The sequence below is a fragment of the Carassius carassius genome, chromosome 14 (genome assembly GCF_963082965.1).
Source record: "Carassius carassius chromosome 14, fCarCar2.1, whole genome shotgun sequence".
NCBI lineage: Eukaryota > Metazoa > Chordata > Actinopteri > Cypriniformes > Cyprinidae > Carassius > Carassius carassius.
The window spans coordinates 1,834,399-1,855,697 of record NC_081768.1 but is presented as its reverse complement, the minus strand read 5'-3'; the positions used below and the strand labels follow the sequence as shown (position 1 = coordinate 1,855,697).

At 38.1% G+C, this 21,299-nt stretch overlaps 2 protein-coding genes across 4 annotated transcripts in view; both read right to left on the bottom strand.

Moving 5' to 3' along the window:
• The window catches only part of lyst (lysosomal trafficking regulator), a 98,258-nt gene extending 87,006 nt beyond the window's left edge, over positions 1 to 11,252 (bottom strand). For 2 of the 3 annotated variants that reach the window (XM_059565665.1, XM_059565666.1), the window contains exon 1: positions 11,112 to 11,252. In XM_059565665.1, the coding sequence (XP_059421648.1) occupies positions 11,112 to 11,192 (81 nt within the window). In that variant the 5' untranslated portion in view covers positions 11,193 to 11,252. Of the gene's footprint in view, positions 1 to 1,272; positions 1,369 to 11,111 lie in introns of those variants that run through there. The other variant, XM_059565667.1, reaches the window with a different exon arrangement.
• A 1,686-nt stretch (positions 11,253 to 12,938) lies between these two features.
• The window catches only part of nid1a (nidogen 1a), a 35,984-nt gene continuing 27,623 nt past the window's right edge, over positions 12,939 to 21,299 (bottom strand). The window contains exons 13-20 of the mRNA XM_059565670.1: positions 20,547 to 20,765; positions 18,550 to 18,719; positions 16,967 to 17,093; positions 16,650 to 16,821; positions 15,472 to 15,629; positions 15,175 to 15,298; positions 13,817 to 13,929; positions 12,939 to 13,425 (exon numbers count right to left, since the gene is read on the bottom strand). Of these exons, the coding sequence (XP_059421653.1) occupies positions 13,295 to 13,425; positions 13,817 to 13,929; positions 15,175 to 15,298; positions 15,472 to 15,629; positions 16,650 to 16,821; positions 16,967 to 17,093; positions 18,550 to 18,719; positions 20,547 to 20,765 (1,214 nt within the window). The 3' untranslated portion in view covers positions 12,939 to 13,294. The remainder of the gene's footprint in view (positions 13,426 to 13,816; positions 13,930 to 15,174; positions 15,299 to 15,471; positions 15,630 to 16,649; positions 16,822 to 16,966; positions 17,094 to 18,549; positions 18,720 to 20,546; positions 20,766 to 21,299) is intronic.

Genomic DNA, 21,299 nt, shown 5'->3' with positions numbered 1-21,299 from the left:
TCTTTTATATATATATTGTGAATATATATTATATTATATATATATATATATATATATATATATTTATATATATTCACAGACATTAGACCATATTGTGATTTAATTAACTGTACAACTCTACTTTTAATATATTTCTCAAAAATTTTCCAAATTCTGTGACATTCTGCATTTATTATAGAAAATCCATGATTTTTCGTGTTCATGATTTTCTTTTACATCATGGAAATCAAAGGGGCCTAGAAATGTTGACAGGAAATTCACATTTGGGTGAAATTTAAAGCTCACTCTGATGGACATCTGATTGACAGACTTCACAGTGAGACCCGATTCAACTAGCAGATTTCTCAATCAAGGCACTGTACTGAACGTCTTAATCTCAGTTAATTCACTGCAGAAAGTGAAAGTAAAAATGGAATGACAGACCTTTCTGCATCTGACAGCGTGTATTCTCTGAGACAGCGAGATGAATCTACTTCAACATATGCTGATAACGGTGTATTATAGCTAACTATTTTCATTTATTCCCTTAATATTTCTCTTGTGACCCATACATAGTGAGAAAAAATTTGAAACGTATTTTGTGTTAAACAGGTTGTTTTTGAAAGTCGGTGCTTTAAATAGGCTAAATAAACCTTTTGATTTCATTGATTTTTATTGATGACTGCAGCGTTAACATTTTCATTATAGGGCTAAATTTAATTGTATATTACATGTTTTAAAATACATTTTATTTAAGGAGTAAATAGCCTTATCTTCTGTCATCCTCGCAGCACGTCAGTAATGCGGTTTTGCGAACAAATTAATTGTCATTCAATAATAACATTTTATAATAAAAGTTACTTCATAATAATAATAGGCATAATAAAAATAAAAATGTAACAGAACTACATTAAATGGAAATGCCAAATCCTTGAAATATTGCCAATAATTGATGTTTTTGACAATTCCTCTGGCTATCAAGGGGAGGTTATCGGGGAGGTTGTCATTTGGGCTGCCTTGTTGAGCACAGTGGCACTGAGAACATTATATTTCACACACTTTCAGCTCTTTTATTTTCCAAATCTAATAGGATTACTCCAACGAATTGTTCGGTTTAAAATGCGTACCGAACCGAAATCCTCATACCAAACGGTTCAATATGAATACATGTATCGTTACACCCCTACAAGTAATCTGTCATCTGGACTCATCACAAAAACATAAGACAACCTTATGAAACCTTTGAACAACTATAAAAGAAAATAAAACAAACATTTTAAGTATCTAACTTACCCACACTCAACCAATGTCTTCAGTGAACAAATCTTGAGGAAAATAAAATCACTCCTCAGGTGTGTGAAAGAAACGCTACTCACACAGATATACAAAGCAGCAAGAAGCGAGAGCAGCAAGCATCCTGTCAGCAAACAACATCCCCCTTATCAAATCTAAAAACATCTCACGCTAACCTCAACTGATTTAAAGCAACACTGACATGTTGAAAGTCTCTTCCAATGAAACACCAGCCCATATAATGCAATGGAAAAACGAGTGGTTTGTGTAACACATCAAGATAACGGCTGACCTTTATCTCCAGGTTTCAGTATAATCAAAAACATTTTCACGGCACACTCAGCACTGTTCAAATCTGATATTTCAGATCTAAAGGCCCACTTACATGAAGGACAATAACTATACCAAATACTAGAACTATAAAGGTATAGCTAAATAAAACCACAATAGCTTTAACTGTAGTCATTCCATTTCTATTAGAAAAGGGAAGCCCGTACCACAGCCATCACGATTAAAATGAGCATTTAAAGTGGCAAATGACTAAAAAAATGATTATGAATAAACAGAATGTTATATCATTTGTTGGTATGGATGCTAACGTAGTTACATTCTTGGTGTGAATTAGTGTTATTTTCGTCACCTATTTTTAATTTAGTCTTAGTCTTAGTCTTGTGCCAAATGTCCTTGTTAGTTTTAGTCATATTTAGTCATTCACATATCTTTTTTTGTTAGTCAAGTTTTAGTCGACCAAAAATCTCATCATTTTAGTCTAGTTTTAGTCAAAAGAAAACTCAAGGTATCTTAGTCAATTTTAGTTGACTAAAAGTCTTTTAATTTTAGTTTAGCTTTAGTCAAAAAATTGTAGTCTTTTTTTTTTAAATAACACATTATTACTGTGATTATTACTGATAAACATTTTGGTAGCACTTTATTTTACAGTCCTGTTCCTCATGTACATACTATGTACTTATTATAGTAATTACAATAACTATGTAATAACTAGGTACTAACCCTGAACCTACCCCTAAACCTAACTCTACCCCATGTAGTTACCTTGTATTACCAGAACTTTCTTAGATAAATACACTGTAAGTACACTATGAGTACATGCTAGTACACGTACTGTAAAATAAAGTGCAACCAACATTTCAGTAAAAAAAAAGTGTTTGACATATCTCAGATATGGTTAAATGTCATAAATACCTGACAAAACACACTTGTTGAATGATTTTTGTTGAATGCAAATGTTAAATGTTTCTGGTTTAGCATGTCGTCGTCACTCGTCACCAGGGCCGCTGCTGGCCAAATGGGTGCCCTAAGCAGAACTGTATTGTTGTGCCCCCTCCCCAAATTATTATGGAAGTTAAGAAAAATAAAAATAAAAAACACCTACTATAGGGGTCAGAATATAACATTAATAAAACATAAAAGTAAATAACTAAATTGAAATTAAATTGTATTTTTTAATAATTACAATTGTAGATATACAGTTGCCTATGGCTATGATTTTACTAATACAGTTGTCTGATTGATTTTATAGTGTCAAGCATTCAGAAATGTCACAAAAGACAATTTAACTTAAATAAAACCAAGGTTTAGTCTTTGTAAGGGTGGTGATGTCCATGTTTTTGTTGAAGAAATTATAGAGGCTAGCTTTTCTATCACAAAAAGGGGGCCACACATTAAAAATAAAGTGGATATTTGAATTAATTGTTTGGTCAATATTAAACAAGGATTTGATCATCCTACAAGTGTTAAAACCGCAATTATCAGGCCTTTTAGCGCCCTTTGTAGGCATTTGTAATAATAGCCTATTTGATGTGCCTAAATAGTTTATTTTGTATTACATTATGTATTTTAACAGTGTTATTCAATTATTATTAATTAAACAATCATTATTGCCTCGTTGTTTTTTATAATGCATTTTATAGCATTTTAAAAGGTTTTTGTTTGCTTAGGTCTGTTTTTATTACCACAAAAATATTATCTGAATGCTTCGTAAATTATTATTTGAAGCGATTTTAAGTATCAAAGCCATGGTTAATTTGTAGTTACCGTTGCTACAAGAACCACGTTTTGTTTTGTTTTTTTCGAAGTCAAATAATGGTTAATTTTCGGAAGGGAACAACATGGAAACTTAATATTTACTTAATAATATTTGAGAATATTAATATTACTATCACTGACATTAAAACATGTTAATAACTTAATGTTACCAAATCCAAAAAAGTTGAACAGGATTATAAACATAGTCTACCTAAAAGTGATGCAAGGGCCTCATCTTGGGCTTTTTTCTTTTTCTCATCTCTGTTCCGGACTACTGTTGTCTTTTCTCGGGTATAGTGGTACATCAGTTATTATCATTTGCAGTCAGCCGCAAACATGAGGTGAGAGCGAGTGCGCGCGCAGCTGCGGGAATGGCGCGTCACGTGTCTGTCTGTCTTCACCGTAAAACTTATTTTTTATGATTACCGTATTTTTCGGACTATAAGTCGCACCTGAGTATAAGTCGCATCAGTCCAAAAAATGCGTCATGATGAGGAAAAAAACATATATAATTCGCACCGGACTATAAGTCGCATTTATTTAGAACCAAGAACCAAGAGAAAACATTACCGTCTCCAGCCGCGAGAGGGCGCTCTATGTCTTCAGTGTAGACTACAGGAGCACTGAGCAGCATAGAGCGCCCTCTCGCGGCTGTAGACGGTAATGTTTTCTCTTGGTTCATGTCTCTTAGTTCATTTCTCTTGGTTCATGTCAAATTAATTTTGATAAATAAGTCGCACCTGACTATAAGTCGCAGGACCAGCCAAACTATGAAAAAAATGGCGACTTATAGTCCGGAAAATACGGTATGTATATATATGTTCAGGTTTACATGCTTGTTTATGTATACGTATATGTTAATAATATAATAATACAAAATATTTTTTGTTGAGCAACTGGGATGGTGCCCCCTGGAAGCTGGTGCCCTACACAAACTGCGTACTCTGCGTGTAGGAAGCAGTGCTACTGCTTGTTACTCATGTTCGCTGCAGTTTCGTGTTGCAGCCACAGGCTGGCAGCAACAGTAGTATGAGACCTGTAACTTGAGCAACAGCGCGAAACCACAAACTCGTTCTGAATGTTTTAAAGGCGTAACAGCTGATGAAAAAGCAGAGACGATTGTAGACGAAAATGAAGAGATTTTATCTTAGTTTTTATTTTATACAAAACATTTTCATCTCGTCTTTTTTCATCAACAATAATGCATGTTAATTTAGTCTTAGCGTTTTTGGACAGTGGTGCAGTCTTGTCATCGTCTCAGTCATGAAAAAAAAAGTCGTTGACGAACATATTTCGTCTTGTCTAGTCTCGTCTGACGAAATTAACACTAGTGTGAGTGGGCTTCAACTCTCTAACTTATCCCCATCTCATATAAAGGCAAAACAGGTTGATTTTACTTCTGGTTCATCTATTACACTGGAAATGGAAGGTCAAAAGCATTGCATTATGGGATACTGTTTCCAGTATGCTTTGGCTGTTGTTTACAACACAAGCAAATGTATTTGGTCATATGTGCATAGACAAATCTATGCATATACAGACTATCTAAAGCAATAATATTGTGCATTTCGAAAATAACCATACTTAATTTCAGAAACATAAATAAGCTCAATCCCATGTACATAAATTAGCAGTTCACCAGATTGATAGCAATAAATAATTTGAAAGAACCTGGATAAACGAATGGAAACAGCATTTCAACAGGGAGGGAGACCCAGTCGTCACAGTGTTTACTAGTCACTGGCAATGAGAGGAACTGTCATCGCGGTGAAACTATATTGCAGGAAACAGAAAGTGTGAAGCGCACTGCCACAAACACACATGAACAGAAACACACCCTCAATCTTACATAAACATCATGACAAGGAAACCCTCTAACCGTGGTGTATGCCTATGTGGTGGTCCTATACTGTGTCTATACACTATATTGTGGCCCCCTCTGGGCCCTGGAGAAGTTTTGACATGCCATACCCTTAATAGTCTTTTTTGTTCTGTCCTATCTATCATATGTTGCTACCTTTATTACTGTGCTATACATTTAAAAGAAATGCCTTTTAATTTTATAGCATATATTTACATATAAATGTATTTACTTGTTTTTTCATGAATGTATTTTGCAACAATACAAAGAGCAATGTGTAACATTGGACCAGTTTTAGGTTTATTCACTTTTATTTGTAAATAAAAATGTTTCATGATTTTTCTAGATTATCTTTTGCTGCTGAATTATCCACTAACCTAGTTTATAATAGTATTTTTGTCATAGATTATGATAATATATATTATTTTCATTTGTTATTTTTCATTCAAATGAAGTAGTCTTTATGTAAGTAGATTGTGTTTTACACAAAAGAATGACGACCAGGGCAACACAGAGAAGTATAGAAATTCTGCATTGATTTAAAAAAAAATTAACTGTGCTGGTATCGGATTGGATCAGTATCGGCAGATACTTTGAATTTTCGTGATTGGATTGATAGGTCATCATTATTCTACTCCACCCAAACATCCAGAAGGGCTTTGACAGATCCATCTGGATGTGTTTTAGCTGCTTGGGCTAAACAATCCGACTAAAGCAAAGTGAACTCTTTCATGAACAGGCACCAACCCGTCTATCAAAATGAATTACAAAAATCTGATCTCGGCCTAAATGCACTGATGGCAACCAAGAACAGTCAAATCTGATTATTTCTGACACTTTGCTTGTGCATCTTATAATAGAATTCACAGTTAACTGTAAATCACACACCAACCTAGCAAAGTACACTGAGAATCAAACTAACTTTCAACATAATCTGAACTATTCTTGGCTGGCGCCGCAGGACAGCTGCTCTCAGCAGACACGCGATAAGACAAATATGATCAAGAAGTGCTTAAGCATTATATCTCTGTGTAATCATCCAAGTATTTATATCTATGCGTGTTCTGTAAATGTTTTCTTCTTGTTTGATTTTAAAAAGCCTAAATCATAGATGCAAGTATAAACCTGACCATTGTAGTCCATGGTACAGTTGTGTTTTGGACATGTACCATGGTTATAGCATAGAATTTTTTTCAATTATCAGTGAACACCATGGAAATCCATGGTAATTAATTATTCTGTTATTATTCAGGTTTATATCAAAGTACCATGGTATTGCTACTACAAACTCATACAATCACTATACCATCACAATACTACTTTTAAAGGGATTCAAGAATTTAACTGGAAATTTTAAACCTAAAGCTCAAGAGCTATTAAATCAGAACTAGTCAATTTGTTTGTCTACTACGTTAACCCAAAACAAAATAGTACATCTACAGATCTAGTGCATTAAATCTAGTAAATATGTCTAGCAACCCAGAGCACCATACAGATCTAGATCTAGTAAACCAGGACTAGTTAATCTGTTTGTCTAATAACCCAGAACACCTGAGTGAGTGTACAGATTTAGATTTAGTAAATCAGAACTAATAAAGCTATCTATATACATTATCTCAGAACATCCTAGTAAATTTACAGCTCAAGAGCTAGTAAATCAGAACTAGTCAGTTTTGTTTGTCTAGCCACCCAAAACAAATAGTAAAATAGTAAATCTACAGATCTAATGAATGAAATCTAGTATTGTTTTTCTAGTAACCCAGATCTCCCTAGTAAATACACAGATCTAATAACTCAGAACTGGTTAATTAGTCTCTCTAGAAACCAGATCTCCCTAGTAAATCAACAGATCTAGAGCTAGTAAACCAGAACTAGTTGATCTGTTTGTCTAGAAACCCTGAACACCCTAGTAACGTTAAGTCTACAGATGTAGACCCTATAACTTGGTTTAAGTTTATAGATGTTGATCTAGTAAATCAGAACTAAGATCATCTGTTTTTCTAGCAACCCAGATCTCCCTAGAAACGTAAATCTACAAATTTAAATCTAGTTATTCTGAAACGGTTAATCTGTTTGACTCGTAATTTAACCCCAATCATCCTACAGAAGAAACAGCCAGCAACAGAGAAGGACAGCAGCTTGTGAGTGTTTTGTCTTGGTTTCTCATTAGACTTCTGTGTGATTGTCATTGCTAGGAAAGTTTTTGGTTTAAATTGTGTGTCTTACCCAGGTAAATACGTGCTGAAAGTGGCGCTTGGTTTTGCGTTTGCCTATCACGGGACTGCCTGGTTTCGATCTGCTAAATAGTGAGGCATGGCCAGCTGACTTCAATCACAGATAATCAGGCTAATACAAAAGCGCTAAGTTTCACCACCGCAGCGGTCGCGGCAGACCTCGTGTGAAGACCAACGAGGGTAAAGACCAACGAGGGTAAAGACCAAGGAGGGTAAAGACCAACGACTCTACCTACGTGACTCCACCGAGCAAGGACATCGACAGGGCACTTGAGTATTGCTTTTTGCCCCTTTCTTTACTTTTTGTATAGCTTTTCCTCAAATATTTCTTACACTTGTAGTCACTATGTGCTTTCAGATCTCTACTATCACTACTAACACTCGAAGAGCACGCTACGTACATCGCAGGAAGGCCTGTCTGACAAACCTACGGCCTGTCCCTCTGACCTCTACTACTACGCTCTCTATTCCAGTTGGTCTCTGGAACTGCCAGTCTGCAGTTAACAAAGCAGACTTGATTTCTCCTATTGCTACTCATTCCGGTCTCAACCTCATGGCACTGACTGAGACTTGGATCAAACCTGAAGACACTGCCACCCCTGCAGCCCTCTCCACTAATTTCACTTGTTCCCACACTCCTCGTACCACTGGGAGGGGTGGAGGGACAGGTCTCCTTATATCAAAAGAATGGAAATTTGATCTTCAGCCATCACCTACAGGTAACGGTTCATTTGAATCACATGCTATTACTGTAACCCACCCTGTTAAAATCCACTTTGTGGTCATTTATCGTCCCCCAGGTCAATTGGGAAACTTCTTGGAGGAGTTGGATGTGCTGCTATCAAAATTTCCTGAAGATGGTACTCCTCTGGTACTGCTTGGTGACTTCAACATCCACCTAGATAAACCCCAGGCTGCTGACTTCAAAACTCTGCTGGCCTCATTTGATCTCAAGCAAGTGTCTACTACAGCGACTATCACAAATCAGGCAACCAACTGGACCTCATCTACACGCGCTGATGCTCTGTGGACAACTCCTCAGCTGCTCCGCTGCACACCTCAGACCACTTCCTCATTACTGCTAACCTAGCACTTACTCCTGAAGCGGCTCACACTCCAACGTAGGTCACCTTTCGACGGAACCTATGCTCACTCTCTCCATCGCGCCTATCTTCTGTGGTTTCATCCTCGCTTCCTGCACTCTCTCAGTTTTCAGCTCTGGACACGAACAGTGCTACGGACACTCTTTGCTCCAATTTAACATCTTGCTTTGACAACTTTTACCCACTGTTGTCTAAACCAGCACGCACCGCCCCATCTGCCCCCTGGCTGTCCGAGGTTCTCCGTGAACATCGCTCTAAACTCAGGGCTGCAGAGAGGAAATGGCAGAAATCAAGAAACTCTACCGACCTCAGTGTGTATCAGTCTCTCCTCTCTTCCTTCTCTGCAAATGTCTTCACGGCTAAAACATCCTACTAGCACAACAAAATTGTGACCACAAAAAAACAGCTGTTGTGATGCTCGGACACTCTTCAAGACTTTCTCTTCTCTTCTTAATCCACCGTCACCACCTCCTCCATCGACTCTTACAGCGGACAACTTTGCAGTTTTCTTCACAAATAAGACAAGAACCATCAGTCACCAATTCTCCACACCGCAGACTGAGGATAACTTCACAATGACCGACGCACACTCTTTATCCTCCTTTTGCCCACTCTCAGAGATGGACGTCTCCAAACTTCTCCTGTCCAATCATCCTAATACTTGTCCACTTGATCCGATCCCCACTCACCTCCTTCAAGCGATCTCTTCTTCAGTCATACCTTCGCTTACTCACATTATCAACTCCTCTCTTCACTCTAGAACATTTCCCTCAGCATTCAAGCAGGCTCGGGTAAGCCCACTGCTCAAGAAACCATCTCTAAATCCAGCGCTTCTTGAAAACTACAGACCGGTATCCCTTCTACCATTCATTGCAACGACACTTGAGCAAGCGGTGTTCAACCAGCTTTCTATATTCCTTGTACAGAACAACCTCCTGGACAGCAACCAATCTGGCTTCAAAGGTGGCCACTCAACTGAGACTGCTCTGCTCTCGGTTACTGAAGCCCTGCGACTAGCAAGAGCAGCTTCAAAATCCTCAGTACTCATCTTACTGGACCTGTCTGCTGCTTTTGACACCGTTAATCACCAGATTCTCCTGTCCACCCTCAGAAGATTGTCATCTCTGGAACCGCACTCCTGTGCGTTAAATCCTACCTTTCCGACAGATCCTTCAGTGTGTCTTGGAGGGGTGATGTTTCTAAGTCACAACACCTTACTACTGGGGTTCCTCAAGGCTCAGTACTTGGACTTCTCTTCTCCATCTACATGATGTCATTAGGATCTGTCATTCAGAAGCATGGCTTTTCTAATCACTGCTACGCTGATGACACCCATCTCTACTTCTCATTCCAACCAGATGACCCGACGGTAGCTGCTCGCATTTCAGCCTGTCTGAGTGACATTTCTAGCTGGATGAATAACCATCACCTTCAGCTTAACCTTATGAAGACAGAACTCCTGGTGATTCCAGCTAACCCATTGCTTCATCACAACTTCTCTATACAGCTGGGTTCGTCAACCATTACTCCTTCGAGGACAGCCAGAAACCTAGGAGTTGTGATGGATCATCAGTTAAGCTTCACAGACCACATTGCTACAACGACCCGGTCCTGCAGGTTTGCCTTATACAACATTAGGAAGATTAGACCCTTCCGGTCAGAGCAAGCCACCCAACTTCTTGTCCAAGCTCTTGTTCTCTCCAGACTGGACTATTGTAATGCTCTCCTGGCTCTTCCTGCATGTACTGTCAAGCCTCTGCAGTTGATCCAGAATGCAGCAGCAAGGGTTGACTTCAATGAGCCAAAAAAAAGCTCACGTTACTCCTCTCCTCATCAGGTTACACTGGCTACCAGTAGCCGCTCGCATCAAATTCAAGGTACTGATGCTAGCCTAAAAGACGATTACTGGCATGGCACCAACATACCTAAACTCACTGGTTAAATCTTATGTGCCCTCCAGAAGTTTGCGCTCTGCAAGTGAACGACGCCTTGTGGTGCCATCCCAAAGAAGTTCAAAATCACTCTCATGGACCTTTTCCTGGACTGTGTCCAGCTGGTGGAATGACCTCCCAGTCTCAATTCGTGCAGCTGAGTCTTTACTCATTTTCAAGAAACATCTAAAGACTCATCTTTTTCGACAGCTTTTAACCAACTAATACTAGCAGTTTTCCTTTTCTTGTCTTTTCATTTATTTAAAAAAAAAAAAAAACCTGGCTATGCGTTCTATATTAGACTAACTGAGACTTGTCATGGCACCTGTATACTGTTGTTGTTCTCTTGCTGACCTGACTGCTTCTATTGTTCTTATTTGTAAGTCGCTTTGGATAAAAGCGTCTGCTAAATTATTATATGTAAATGTAACTGTAACCGAGAACGCCCAAGTAAATATACAGATCTAGAACTAGTAAAATAAGAACTAGTTAATCTGTTTGTCTAGTAACTAAACCAGAACACCTTTGCAAACACACAGCTTTCAAACTTAAGATTTTTTCCTCAACTCCCAAGCAAATCTTTGACAAAACCACATACCAAAAAGTTTGCTCATAGACTAAGTTAGTAATTAATTTAATGTTAATGTTAGCTCTCACGACTCACCTGCAGATCTGCGCCCTGCGCGCGGCAGTCCGTGTAGTTCTCCCAGGCCTGGGACAGATCAGCCAGGTGTGAGCTGGCCATGTCCAGCTGACCGCCACCGGCTCCGGTTCATCCACAGCAGTGACCGAAGCTCTAAAATCCAGCGGTTTTAGGTACTAGGTGTTCAACCGGATTAACGTTAGGAGACGTGAAAACCGTTAAAACCGTTACTGCCTACAGAGGTGAAACAGAACTTTTGAATTCACGACTGGCGCGAACTGATCTATTCGCATTCATGTCAGTTTATTCCGGTCTGGCTGACAGTTGCTGTCAAGTTACAGTTGCAGGCACACATATGAAGCATTGATATTAGTGCATACACATAAGTTGGGGCTTATATTAACCTCAGCGTCAACACTAGCATGAATGAACCAGTCTGAATGCATTAACTACAAAAAATGGTCCGTATTTGCAGAAAGACTCATGTTTGCGTGTAACGTTATCTGGATCATTTCACTCAGCGGCAGACGCAGAATCTCCCGCAGCACAGGTTAGGCTAACACTCACTGATTTAGTTATGTCAAATATGAGGTACAACGAATGCCAACCATGCCTGTTTAATTATCAAATATCAATATTAAACATGTGAGCGCAATATCCGATATCTAAAAACAATGGCAATTTACGTACCTCGTCTCCGGTCTTCCTTCTAACATAAACACAAGCAATTTAGAAGAAAAAAAATTACATGCAAAACAGTGCAGGAAATAACGCCCACAAAACAGAATCCTGAGCGGCTATTGGTTGAGTTAGACTGTTGGTCACATCAGTGGCCTCTCAGGACGCTCCCTTTCGCCAATCGCTCGAATGACGTCAATCGTGTCCCCCCGTTAAGGCGGGGCTTCGACGCTTACGTTTTTTTTGTTCCCGCTGTGGGCGGGGCTGACGTGATGACGCCACTACGCAGCGGCTGCGTGCAGTTCACAGTAAAGAATAATAATAATAATAATGTTCGCCAGTCTCGGAGCTTCTCTTTATGTGTTTTGTTAGACTCATGCCACACACAGTCCTCTAAGAATAAGACAGTGTTTGTGGAAATCATGCGGAATCAAGCCTGACCACTGTTCCATGACGTCACAGTTCTATTGTACACAGATTCATTCATATTTAAGCGTCAAATGTAATACAAATATCAATATACTATTATACAAAAGTAACACAGTGAATAAAATGATAAGTATAGACAAACATAATACTGTATACTGTTTACTGCACACCTATATAATTTTTTTGCACATACAAGTCATAATCCTATTTTGTTCTGTAATATTTATTGTCCAGTTGTTGTATCTATTATTTTTTTGTTCATTGCCTAAAATATATTTTTATAAAACAATTTTATTGCCCTTTTTTTTTAGCTCTTATTTTAATTGACCTTATTCTATAAAACACACATTAACTACTTATAACATAAATGTATGATATTATGAAATGAATTTGCAAAATTTAAGATAAGATAAAATCATTTTTTCAAAGTACGCACATTTAAGAATTTTTCACTGGCCAGAATACTTGATAAGACAACTTGTAAATGTTACAAATAACAATACAAATAACAATAAGGACATACAAATATTCATAACATAAATTAAAGAATGGTATGATTTATTAAATGACCTACAAGGTGAAATAAATACAGTAAGAAAGAATAACTAGACAATTGAATGGATTGTACAGGAAGTTTTCACCTGATTTTTGGCAGCTGCTTCCCTCTGGTGGTTGCTATTTTCTGTGTATTTTATATTATTACAAAAGAAGCACTATAACAACATAAAAATGACCAGGCTAAATAAACAAAATATGATTTTATTGAAAAGATGTGATGTAAACATTGATTAATGTCAGGCTATTTCACAATCGTATCATTTCTTTATCTTTTAAAAGAGATACTCTCAAGTATCAGGGTAACACTGTTAGTTTTGCTGAAAATTGTTTGAAAAGTCACGAAACTAAATTCACAATGACCTCATTAGCAATAGCTGCTCTAGCACCATGATCTTATTTAAGGCACAGATGCATTTAAAAATCTTTAACACTGAGTGTGGCTTTATTGCATCCTTCAGACAAAACACGGTGTAACGGAAGCATTCAGATGGAACTGCCATATCATTCATCGCCGGAGGTCAGCTCACATCTCTGAATCTTCAGTTCCAGCCTTCTCGCTCCACACAGCCCAGTCCCGCAGCCTTATCTGGACACCTGCACGAGCGCCCAGCAGGAGTCGCCAGACAAAAGTGAGTGCAGCCGCCATTATTGCTGGAGCAGTAGTTCTGACCTGATGGAGAACAGAGTATCTCACATTAGCTGCAGTCATGGAGCATTAAAAACTGACACATTCATGAAGAATTTTTACAGTGGTGGCCAAAACTGTTAGAACACATGACTCCAAAACATGATTTCATTTCATAATGTTCATGCAGATGGTTGCTCTGCGTGCAACAAATATCAGATGAGTCATACTGTTTTTATATTAACTTTTAACTTTAATGTTTGGTATGTCCACCTCTCTCTGACATAGTGTCAATATATTTCCTGAGAACTTCAATGTTATCCCATGCCTCCTGCAACTCAAGCCAAGTGAAACTTCTTAAATACACCAAGTTTTCTAACAATTTTGGCCACCACTGTAGGAATAAGAAGTCGATTATATGAGAGAGAAATCATACCAGAAGGGCAGTGGGCATGTGCCGTGGTGATCCCGTACAGACGCGTTTGTTTCTGGGGCTGGAACTCATCCACCTCTCGCCTCGCATATCGATCAACTACGACTACAGCACGCCTGATCAACACGAACACACAAACCGTCAGGAAAACACTGCGATCTGCCTTTATGATACATAAACATTCGATTTTTAAGTGTTTTGAAATGTCTTCTGCTCATCCACATCTGTATCTATAACAAAATACAGTAACAAATGTGAAATGTTTTACGATTTAAAATAGATGTGTTGTAAAATTAAATTTAATTCTGTGATGCCCCGCTGTATTTTCAGCATCATTCCTCCAGTCTTCAGTGTCACATGATCTTCAGAAATCAGAATAATATGCTGATTTGCTGCTCAAGAAACATTTGATTATTATAAATGTTGAAAACAGTTGTGATGCTGAAAATACAGAGCTGCACATCACAAAAATAAATAACATTGTACAATATATTCACACAGAATTTTTTTTTATTTTTTGCATAATTTTCTTAAAAATTAAGCATGTTTTCCTCCCAGATTCCCTCTACTGTAATGGATCCCGTCCTTTGACATGTCAGTTGTTTGTGTACTGTTTATTATCACAAATGGCTATACTCTCCACTAACAAAGAGCAAAAGGCTGTAGGAAGATCAGAGGCCCGTGAAATCACACGCAGCTGCCACAAGCCTTGAAACAGGCCTTTTGACCCGACCTCTGCATAGCAAACACATTCAGGCTTAAAGCGCCAAATCAGTGCATGCTACTGAGGGAACCGGCGCTAGCAAACAGACACATCAGAAGAACCGAGAGCTGCTGAGCTCACAGCTTTAGACTGAACCTTGACCTTTCTTTCTCATCCTAAACCACAACTGAGCAACACTAGCAAGACCAGAGTTAAACTGCATGACTTTGGGTGAATATCTGAACCCAGCAGTTATTCCTATTATTCTGTTATAATGCACTACCATTCAAAAATCTGCATTCATTAAGAATTGATCAAAAGTGACTTCAAAACAGTTATCATGTTAATAAAGCTTTCTATTTTGATTAACAATCTTCAGAATGTTTCTTAAACGTCAAATCAGCATATTATACTGATTTTTGAAGATCATGTGACACTGAAGACTGGAATAATGATGATGAAAATTCAGCGCCGCATCACAGAAATAAATTACATTTTACTATATATTCATATAGAAAATACTTATTTTAAATTGTAATAATATTTCACATTTTTTAACAGTCTTTTACAGCCTTGGCAAGCAGAAGAGACTTCTTTCAAAACATTTGAAGGTTTCGTCACTCAATAAAAGCGTGATGTTGTTTCAGTGAAAGTTCACCTCGTCCAGTCCGTGTAGTAGAGGTTCTTTCCATCAGTAGTCAGTCCGAAGGGATACTGAATTCCCTCCATGAGCTGCCTCCGACTGCCCTGCTGCGGATTCATGCACTCCACTTTATGTGTACCTGCATCAGAAACACCAAACACCATCATCAACACAAATGCATCAACCAAACGAAGCGTTTTATGGAGCTTGTGTCTTTAATGAGTTAAACAATGACTTGTTTTCCCATGAGACACTCAAACAGCTGTGACTTTATTGCACTTGTAAATGTTTCTCAGTGAACTGGAGCCACACCAGCATCCGCCCAGCACAGCAGAGACGTCTGGGGGTCGTAAGTTAAACCGTTGGGGAGGCTCAAATCATCCTTGACCAGGATTCTCCGATTTGTGCCATCCATGTAAGCCATCTCAATTTTGGGAGCGTCCCTGTTCCAGTCGGCCCAGTAGATGTAGCTGAGGAAGAAAAAGACAATAACTATTTCACTGCAGAAAAAATGGTACTTTGGGAATCCCTACGAATGAGTGTAAACATGATTTCATGTAGGATTAGAAACAAAGCTGTAATCATGGTCTAAAACGAATGCGGGTAAAATGAGAAAAAGCAACCACCATAAATATCAGCCATGAAACTTTATTTTGAATTATTATGCTGCAGAATTAAGGGTGCCTTTACACAGACAGATGAAAGAGTTAGTTAACCCCAAAATGAAAATTAGTCCATGTTTTACTAATCCTCAAGGCATCCCAGGTGTATATGACTTTCTTCTTTCAGACCAATCCTGTTGGAGTTATATTAAAAATGTCCTGGCTTTGTAATGGCAGTAGATGGGTGTTTTCATTCAGCAGTCCAAAAGACGTCAAAGTGCATCCATAATTAATAAATCGTGCCTCACATGACTCTGAGGGGTGAATAAAGTAGCGAATCAATGTGTTTTTGCAAGAAAAATATCCAAATTTAAAATGTTAGAATCTTTTTTCTCGAACTTCCACTCAATGTTGTAGGCAGAAGCCGTTCCCTGAAGATGATCTAGGCGTAGCGCATAAAAAAAATAAAAAAAACACCCATCCACTGCCATTTTAAAGCTTGGAAGAGCCAGGAGATTTTTTTAATATAACTCCGACTGGATTCTTCTGAAAGAAGAAAGTCATGTACACATAGGATCCCTTGATGGTGAGTAAAACATGGACTAATTTTTGGGTGAACTATCCCTTTAAGCCTGCTCAAAATTCAGTGTACAGACCTAATGCCATATTAAAGCCTGCAAACTCCTAAATTTTACTGTTGCAGTGTAAATTTGGAGTGTGTAAAGAAACATTTAATATTGAATTGCTCACATGTCTTACAAGGGTCAGATTATCACTTAATTCTTATCAATCTTACTGATTTGCATTGCATTTCTATCCAACTATCTTTACTTGCCAAAACGACTGTTGTTAATTTTAGATGCTGGGTGTTTTTAGTTAGTCACGCACCCATTGGTGGGATCAGTTAGGATGGCTCTGGGGTTAACCAGGTCTGTGTTAATCAAGACAAGGCGCTGGGATCCGTCCAATGAGGCCACTTCAATCCTGTCCTTCATGGAGTCTGTCCAGAACACGTTTCTGCCCACATGGTCGATAGCGATGCCTTCAGGACTGCTGAGATCTGACACAAAAATCAGTGTCAGACAACTTCTTAAGGTCCATGGAAATCAAAACTCATCTTTTGTGGTCCACAGAAGACGGTGAATAAGTTTGGAACGATCCAATGAGTCATTTTTGGGTGATCTATTGGTTAAAATTGGCACTACCTGATGTAATGATGTGGACGGGTTCTCCTCCTCGTAGACTAGCTCTGCTAATGGCAGGTGTGCTGATGTCCGTCCAATACACCATCTTCTCCACGCAGTCAAAAGCAATTCCAATCACCACTTTCTCCTGCAAAAATGATTAAAAAAAACATGCATGGAACGACTCTAAAGCGGCCTTCAGGCATTCATATATCAGTCTGTCTGTGAACAGCTGTCTAGACAAAAATCATGAAACCACAATGACTCTTGGGCCAGCTTTGTTACCAATGCATTTTTTCTTGATTAATCAGCTTCGCTGATGTTAGTCATTATAGTAAATGTTAGCATGTGAGCTGTAAATAAGAGCAGATGGGATGTAGATTTATTCAGACTTATTATTTCCCACAGTACTGCATTTAATAGGACCTAAAAAGTCCAGTTCAGGGGTCAGTGGATGAAAATGTAAACCCTGTGCATATGATGCATGTGTAGCTTAACACAATCAGTTGACAATATAATCAGAAATCAGTAAGAGTGCTTTTATTTAGCAGTGATGCATTAAATTGATCAAAAGTGAGGCTAGGATAAATAAATATGACACTAAATTCACCAGTAGGTGGCGACAAGTGTCTATTTTCCAGAATGGTTAATTGAACCCTTCAGTAAACTATTCTTTCAAAATGGCCAATTCAATTTGTATGAAGCAAGTTGACTGTCTTTACTCTTTATGAATGGCTCATTACACAACTGGCTCACTTGATAAATAAATTCAGGAAAAATACACCACAGTGTTGCTCTTCTCCAGCTTTGTTTGGAACCATTTCATTTGCAAAACAGAAAAAAAGACCAAATGTGTCTAAAATGTCATTTAAGGATCATGTGACACTGAAGATTGGAGTAATGATGCTGAAAACTCATTACATTTTACACTTTATACACACAGAAATCAGTTAGTTACTTTGGACTAATAATATTTCACAAAACGTACTGCATTTTTGACCAAATAAATGCAGCTTTTAGAGCACAAGATACTTCTTTCAAAAACGTTAAAAAATCTTGAATACAGTGTTATACTTAAGAAACAGTTTAGTCAAAGACGCCTGCAGAAAACACGAGTGTTAACATCATTCTCCTTTGTAAATATTCAGCTGTTTCTCCTGGATCCCTCCTCACATTCTTACGGTAAAAGGCCAATGGAGGTTATGTAATCAGCAGAGGCAGCATATGGCTCTGATAAACAATTTCTCTCACACTAATATTTCCAAGAATAACAAAGTTAAGCAATTCTAAAATTCCCCAGCGAGCCCCCAGCAGTTCTCTGGCTCGGTGTTATCAACAGTTCAACTGAGAGAGACGAACTACGAGCAGAACACAAACCACAGGGACACGTTCAGTTACTAACATCACTAAACAGTCTCTCCATCAATGCATTCCAGAGCTTCCAGCAGGGAATAAATCAGAGCAGAATCTACAGACTGTACAGAGCATGAAGCAGTTTTGTGAATGATTTGGCCTGAAACACTTCAGAACAAACCAGAAGTACGTGTTGCACTCTCAGATGTTAGTGCAAACTGTGTTTTTCCATATTGAGGTAGAGACTTTACCGGGAGGTGCAGTGCAGTCTTGGCTTCGTTCTTCTTCAGATTGTGACCTTCCAGAGGAATATACTCAATCCTTCCGCTCTGGGCGAAGAGGATGTGACTGCCAGGAGGCAAAGGACTGATGTTAGGGTCGGGTGTTGGTCCAATCGGGGGACGGCCATCATGACCAGGACCTGAGGAACAGAAGATGCATGAATATAAATGATTTCATTCATATAACTATGGCAATTCACATGCACATGCATTAGTACAAAAATTGGTATTGATGTCATATGTGGATATCATAATTGTAGTTTCATCAGCTGCAGCAGTGGCTTTGTTCCCAAACCTAATGAGCTGCCGATGTAGGGATTGTATTTTAGGACAGTGTTTGTCATCCAACAGGCCTCAGGAGTCTTTCAAGGGCCCACAAGATAGCTTAAAACTATTTCAAATTCAACTAAACAAGCTTTGAAATAAACTGAAACAGTGTGTAGATGTTGGCCGACGTCATATTTTCAAGAACCAGGATTCTTGTTCTCTTGAAAAATCTAGATACATGATGGAATTTTAAAAAGTGTCATTTCTAGATCTGGGAAATTCATTGAAATTAATAAGATGGATAATTTGGGAATAAGTGGTGCTAGGCTTTAAAGTATTTTAATTGGGTAGAAATTGCTATTCGTGAGTAAAAAAAAAAAAATATATACTGCAATGATAAATTCTTAGGTAGTAAAGTATAAACCCTGAATTATATATAAAAAAAATTCATATTACAACTCCTAGCTTCTGTAAATTTTTATAATATCTAATATTTATAATATTTACCACTATTTATTCTGATAATTTTCTAAATATTACTGTTTCTGTGTCATAAAATGTAGACCTTGCGCGTGGTAAACAAACGAACATGGAACAATACATTTATTAATCAGTGTTGATCTTAGTGAATAAAAAGACAAGCGTTCAGTGTTTGTTCATGTTTTTGTTGTTGTTACGTTACGTAGCGGTGTCTGACTAGGGGCGAGACGTGGGCTGATGACGTCATCCTTTCAGAAAATATACGGATTCACTGTCCACATGAAAGCACAAGGGTGGCCTTTTCAGATTTATCCACTCTGGGACCCGGTTTCAAAAAAATATTGGTTTCACTCGGTGGATCCGTGTGGACGAAACGCCTATATGATACAGAATGTATGCGTGATCAGCGAAAACATCTCTATGTGGACCGGGCCTTCGTATTTGCTGCCTTCATTCCTGCACCCTGTCTGAATTATGTTTCACTGTTCCTGGTTGGATTAATTTTACCTATTAATAGTTTTTCTTTAATTAATTTTTACTGCATTTATATCCTTGCCTCATCTCGCCCTTTGCCACCATCAATGGAAAATGCTTTTCTTTTGAATTTTCTGTTCATCTGTGAATCCTAAAAAATAAAATGTATCCGTTTCTGCAAAAAATATTGTTCAACTGTTTTCAACATTGATAATAATCAGAAATGTTTCTTGAGCAGTGAATCAGTATATTAGAATGATTTCTGGAGATCATGTGACACTGAAGACTGGAGTAAATTTTGCTGAAAATTCAGCTTTTTTTTTAAATTTCAGTTTACAATATATTCACAGAAAAATAATGTATTTTAAACAGAAATAATGTCTTACAATATTACAGTTTTTACTGTATTTCTAAACAAATGAATGCAGGCTTGGTGAGCAGAAGACACTTTTTTTCAAAAATATAGAAAAATCTCTCTGAATCCAAACTTTTGAACAACATCAGAGTCAAAAAGGTTGTGAACTGCTGTCATCCTGCTCACGACACTAAAGTCGGCAAAATACATGCGTCCTTCCAGTATGCATTACAGCAAGCCATATGTGTCATACGTACTTTTATGCTTACAAGAATATTGCAACGGTTTCCAGTTCGTTTCAGTTCGTCTGTTAGTGCTCTCTGTAGACAGCGAAGCAGCTCAGTAGGTTTTGGAACAGAGTTTTGATGAGTAAAGCATGTGTAGGACTCACAGTCAGGAAAGTGTCCGGGTCCCGTTCGCGTCCCAGAGATCTCCTGTCCATCACGGTCGACGCACCAGCACTGCCTTGCGCTGGCGTGACACTGCATGGGGTCGTACTCGCCCTGGGCATCACAGGTTGGCACATACTGACCGGGCACAGGACGGGGGCCCCGGGGCCCAGCGCCCAGAACACTCTCCCTATGCAGCTGGCAGCGTGTCTTATCGTATTCTGCACAGATACAAATACACACACAGTTAACCCTATAAACCTTACCTACTGGATCATATTTGACATGCAAAGCCTCTAAGTGATCAACATGATCGAACCTTGTTGTTAAACCTGTTTCACACTCAGTCTACTCCATGCCTTCTGTCGTCTGATTGATAGTTTGGACTGATTTTTATCTAGTAAAAGGTCTTTTAGTGTAATCGTACAAAAGTCCACCTTCAGCTTGTTCTTCTTGCTGTCAAATCTTGACTGATTTTAAGTATGGATGCATAAAATCATGAGTATGTTTTGATTTAGAGGTTAGAAGCTATAGCCTACATGAAAAAAGAAATCACAAACATGACACCTAAATTAAATAATTGTATATATATACCTGATGATTTATTCATTAATGTGTAAAATGTTATATTTTTTTAACAAATTATGAACTTTTTGCTTTAGACCTTTTACAAATGTTTTCATGGAATAAACTGTTAAGTTTACCACTGCATCGTTCTGGGGATAAATGCAGTGATTAATACATAGTTTTTTTTG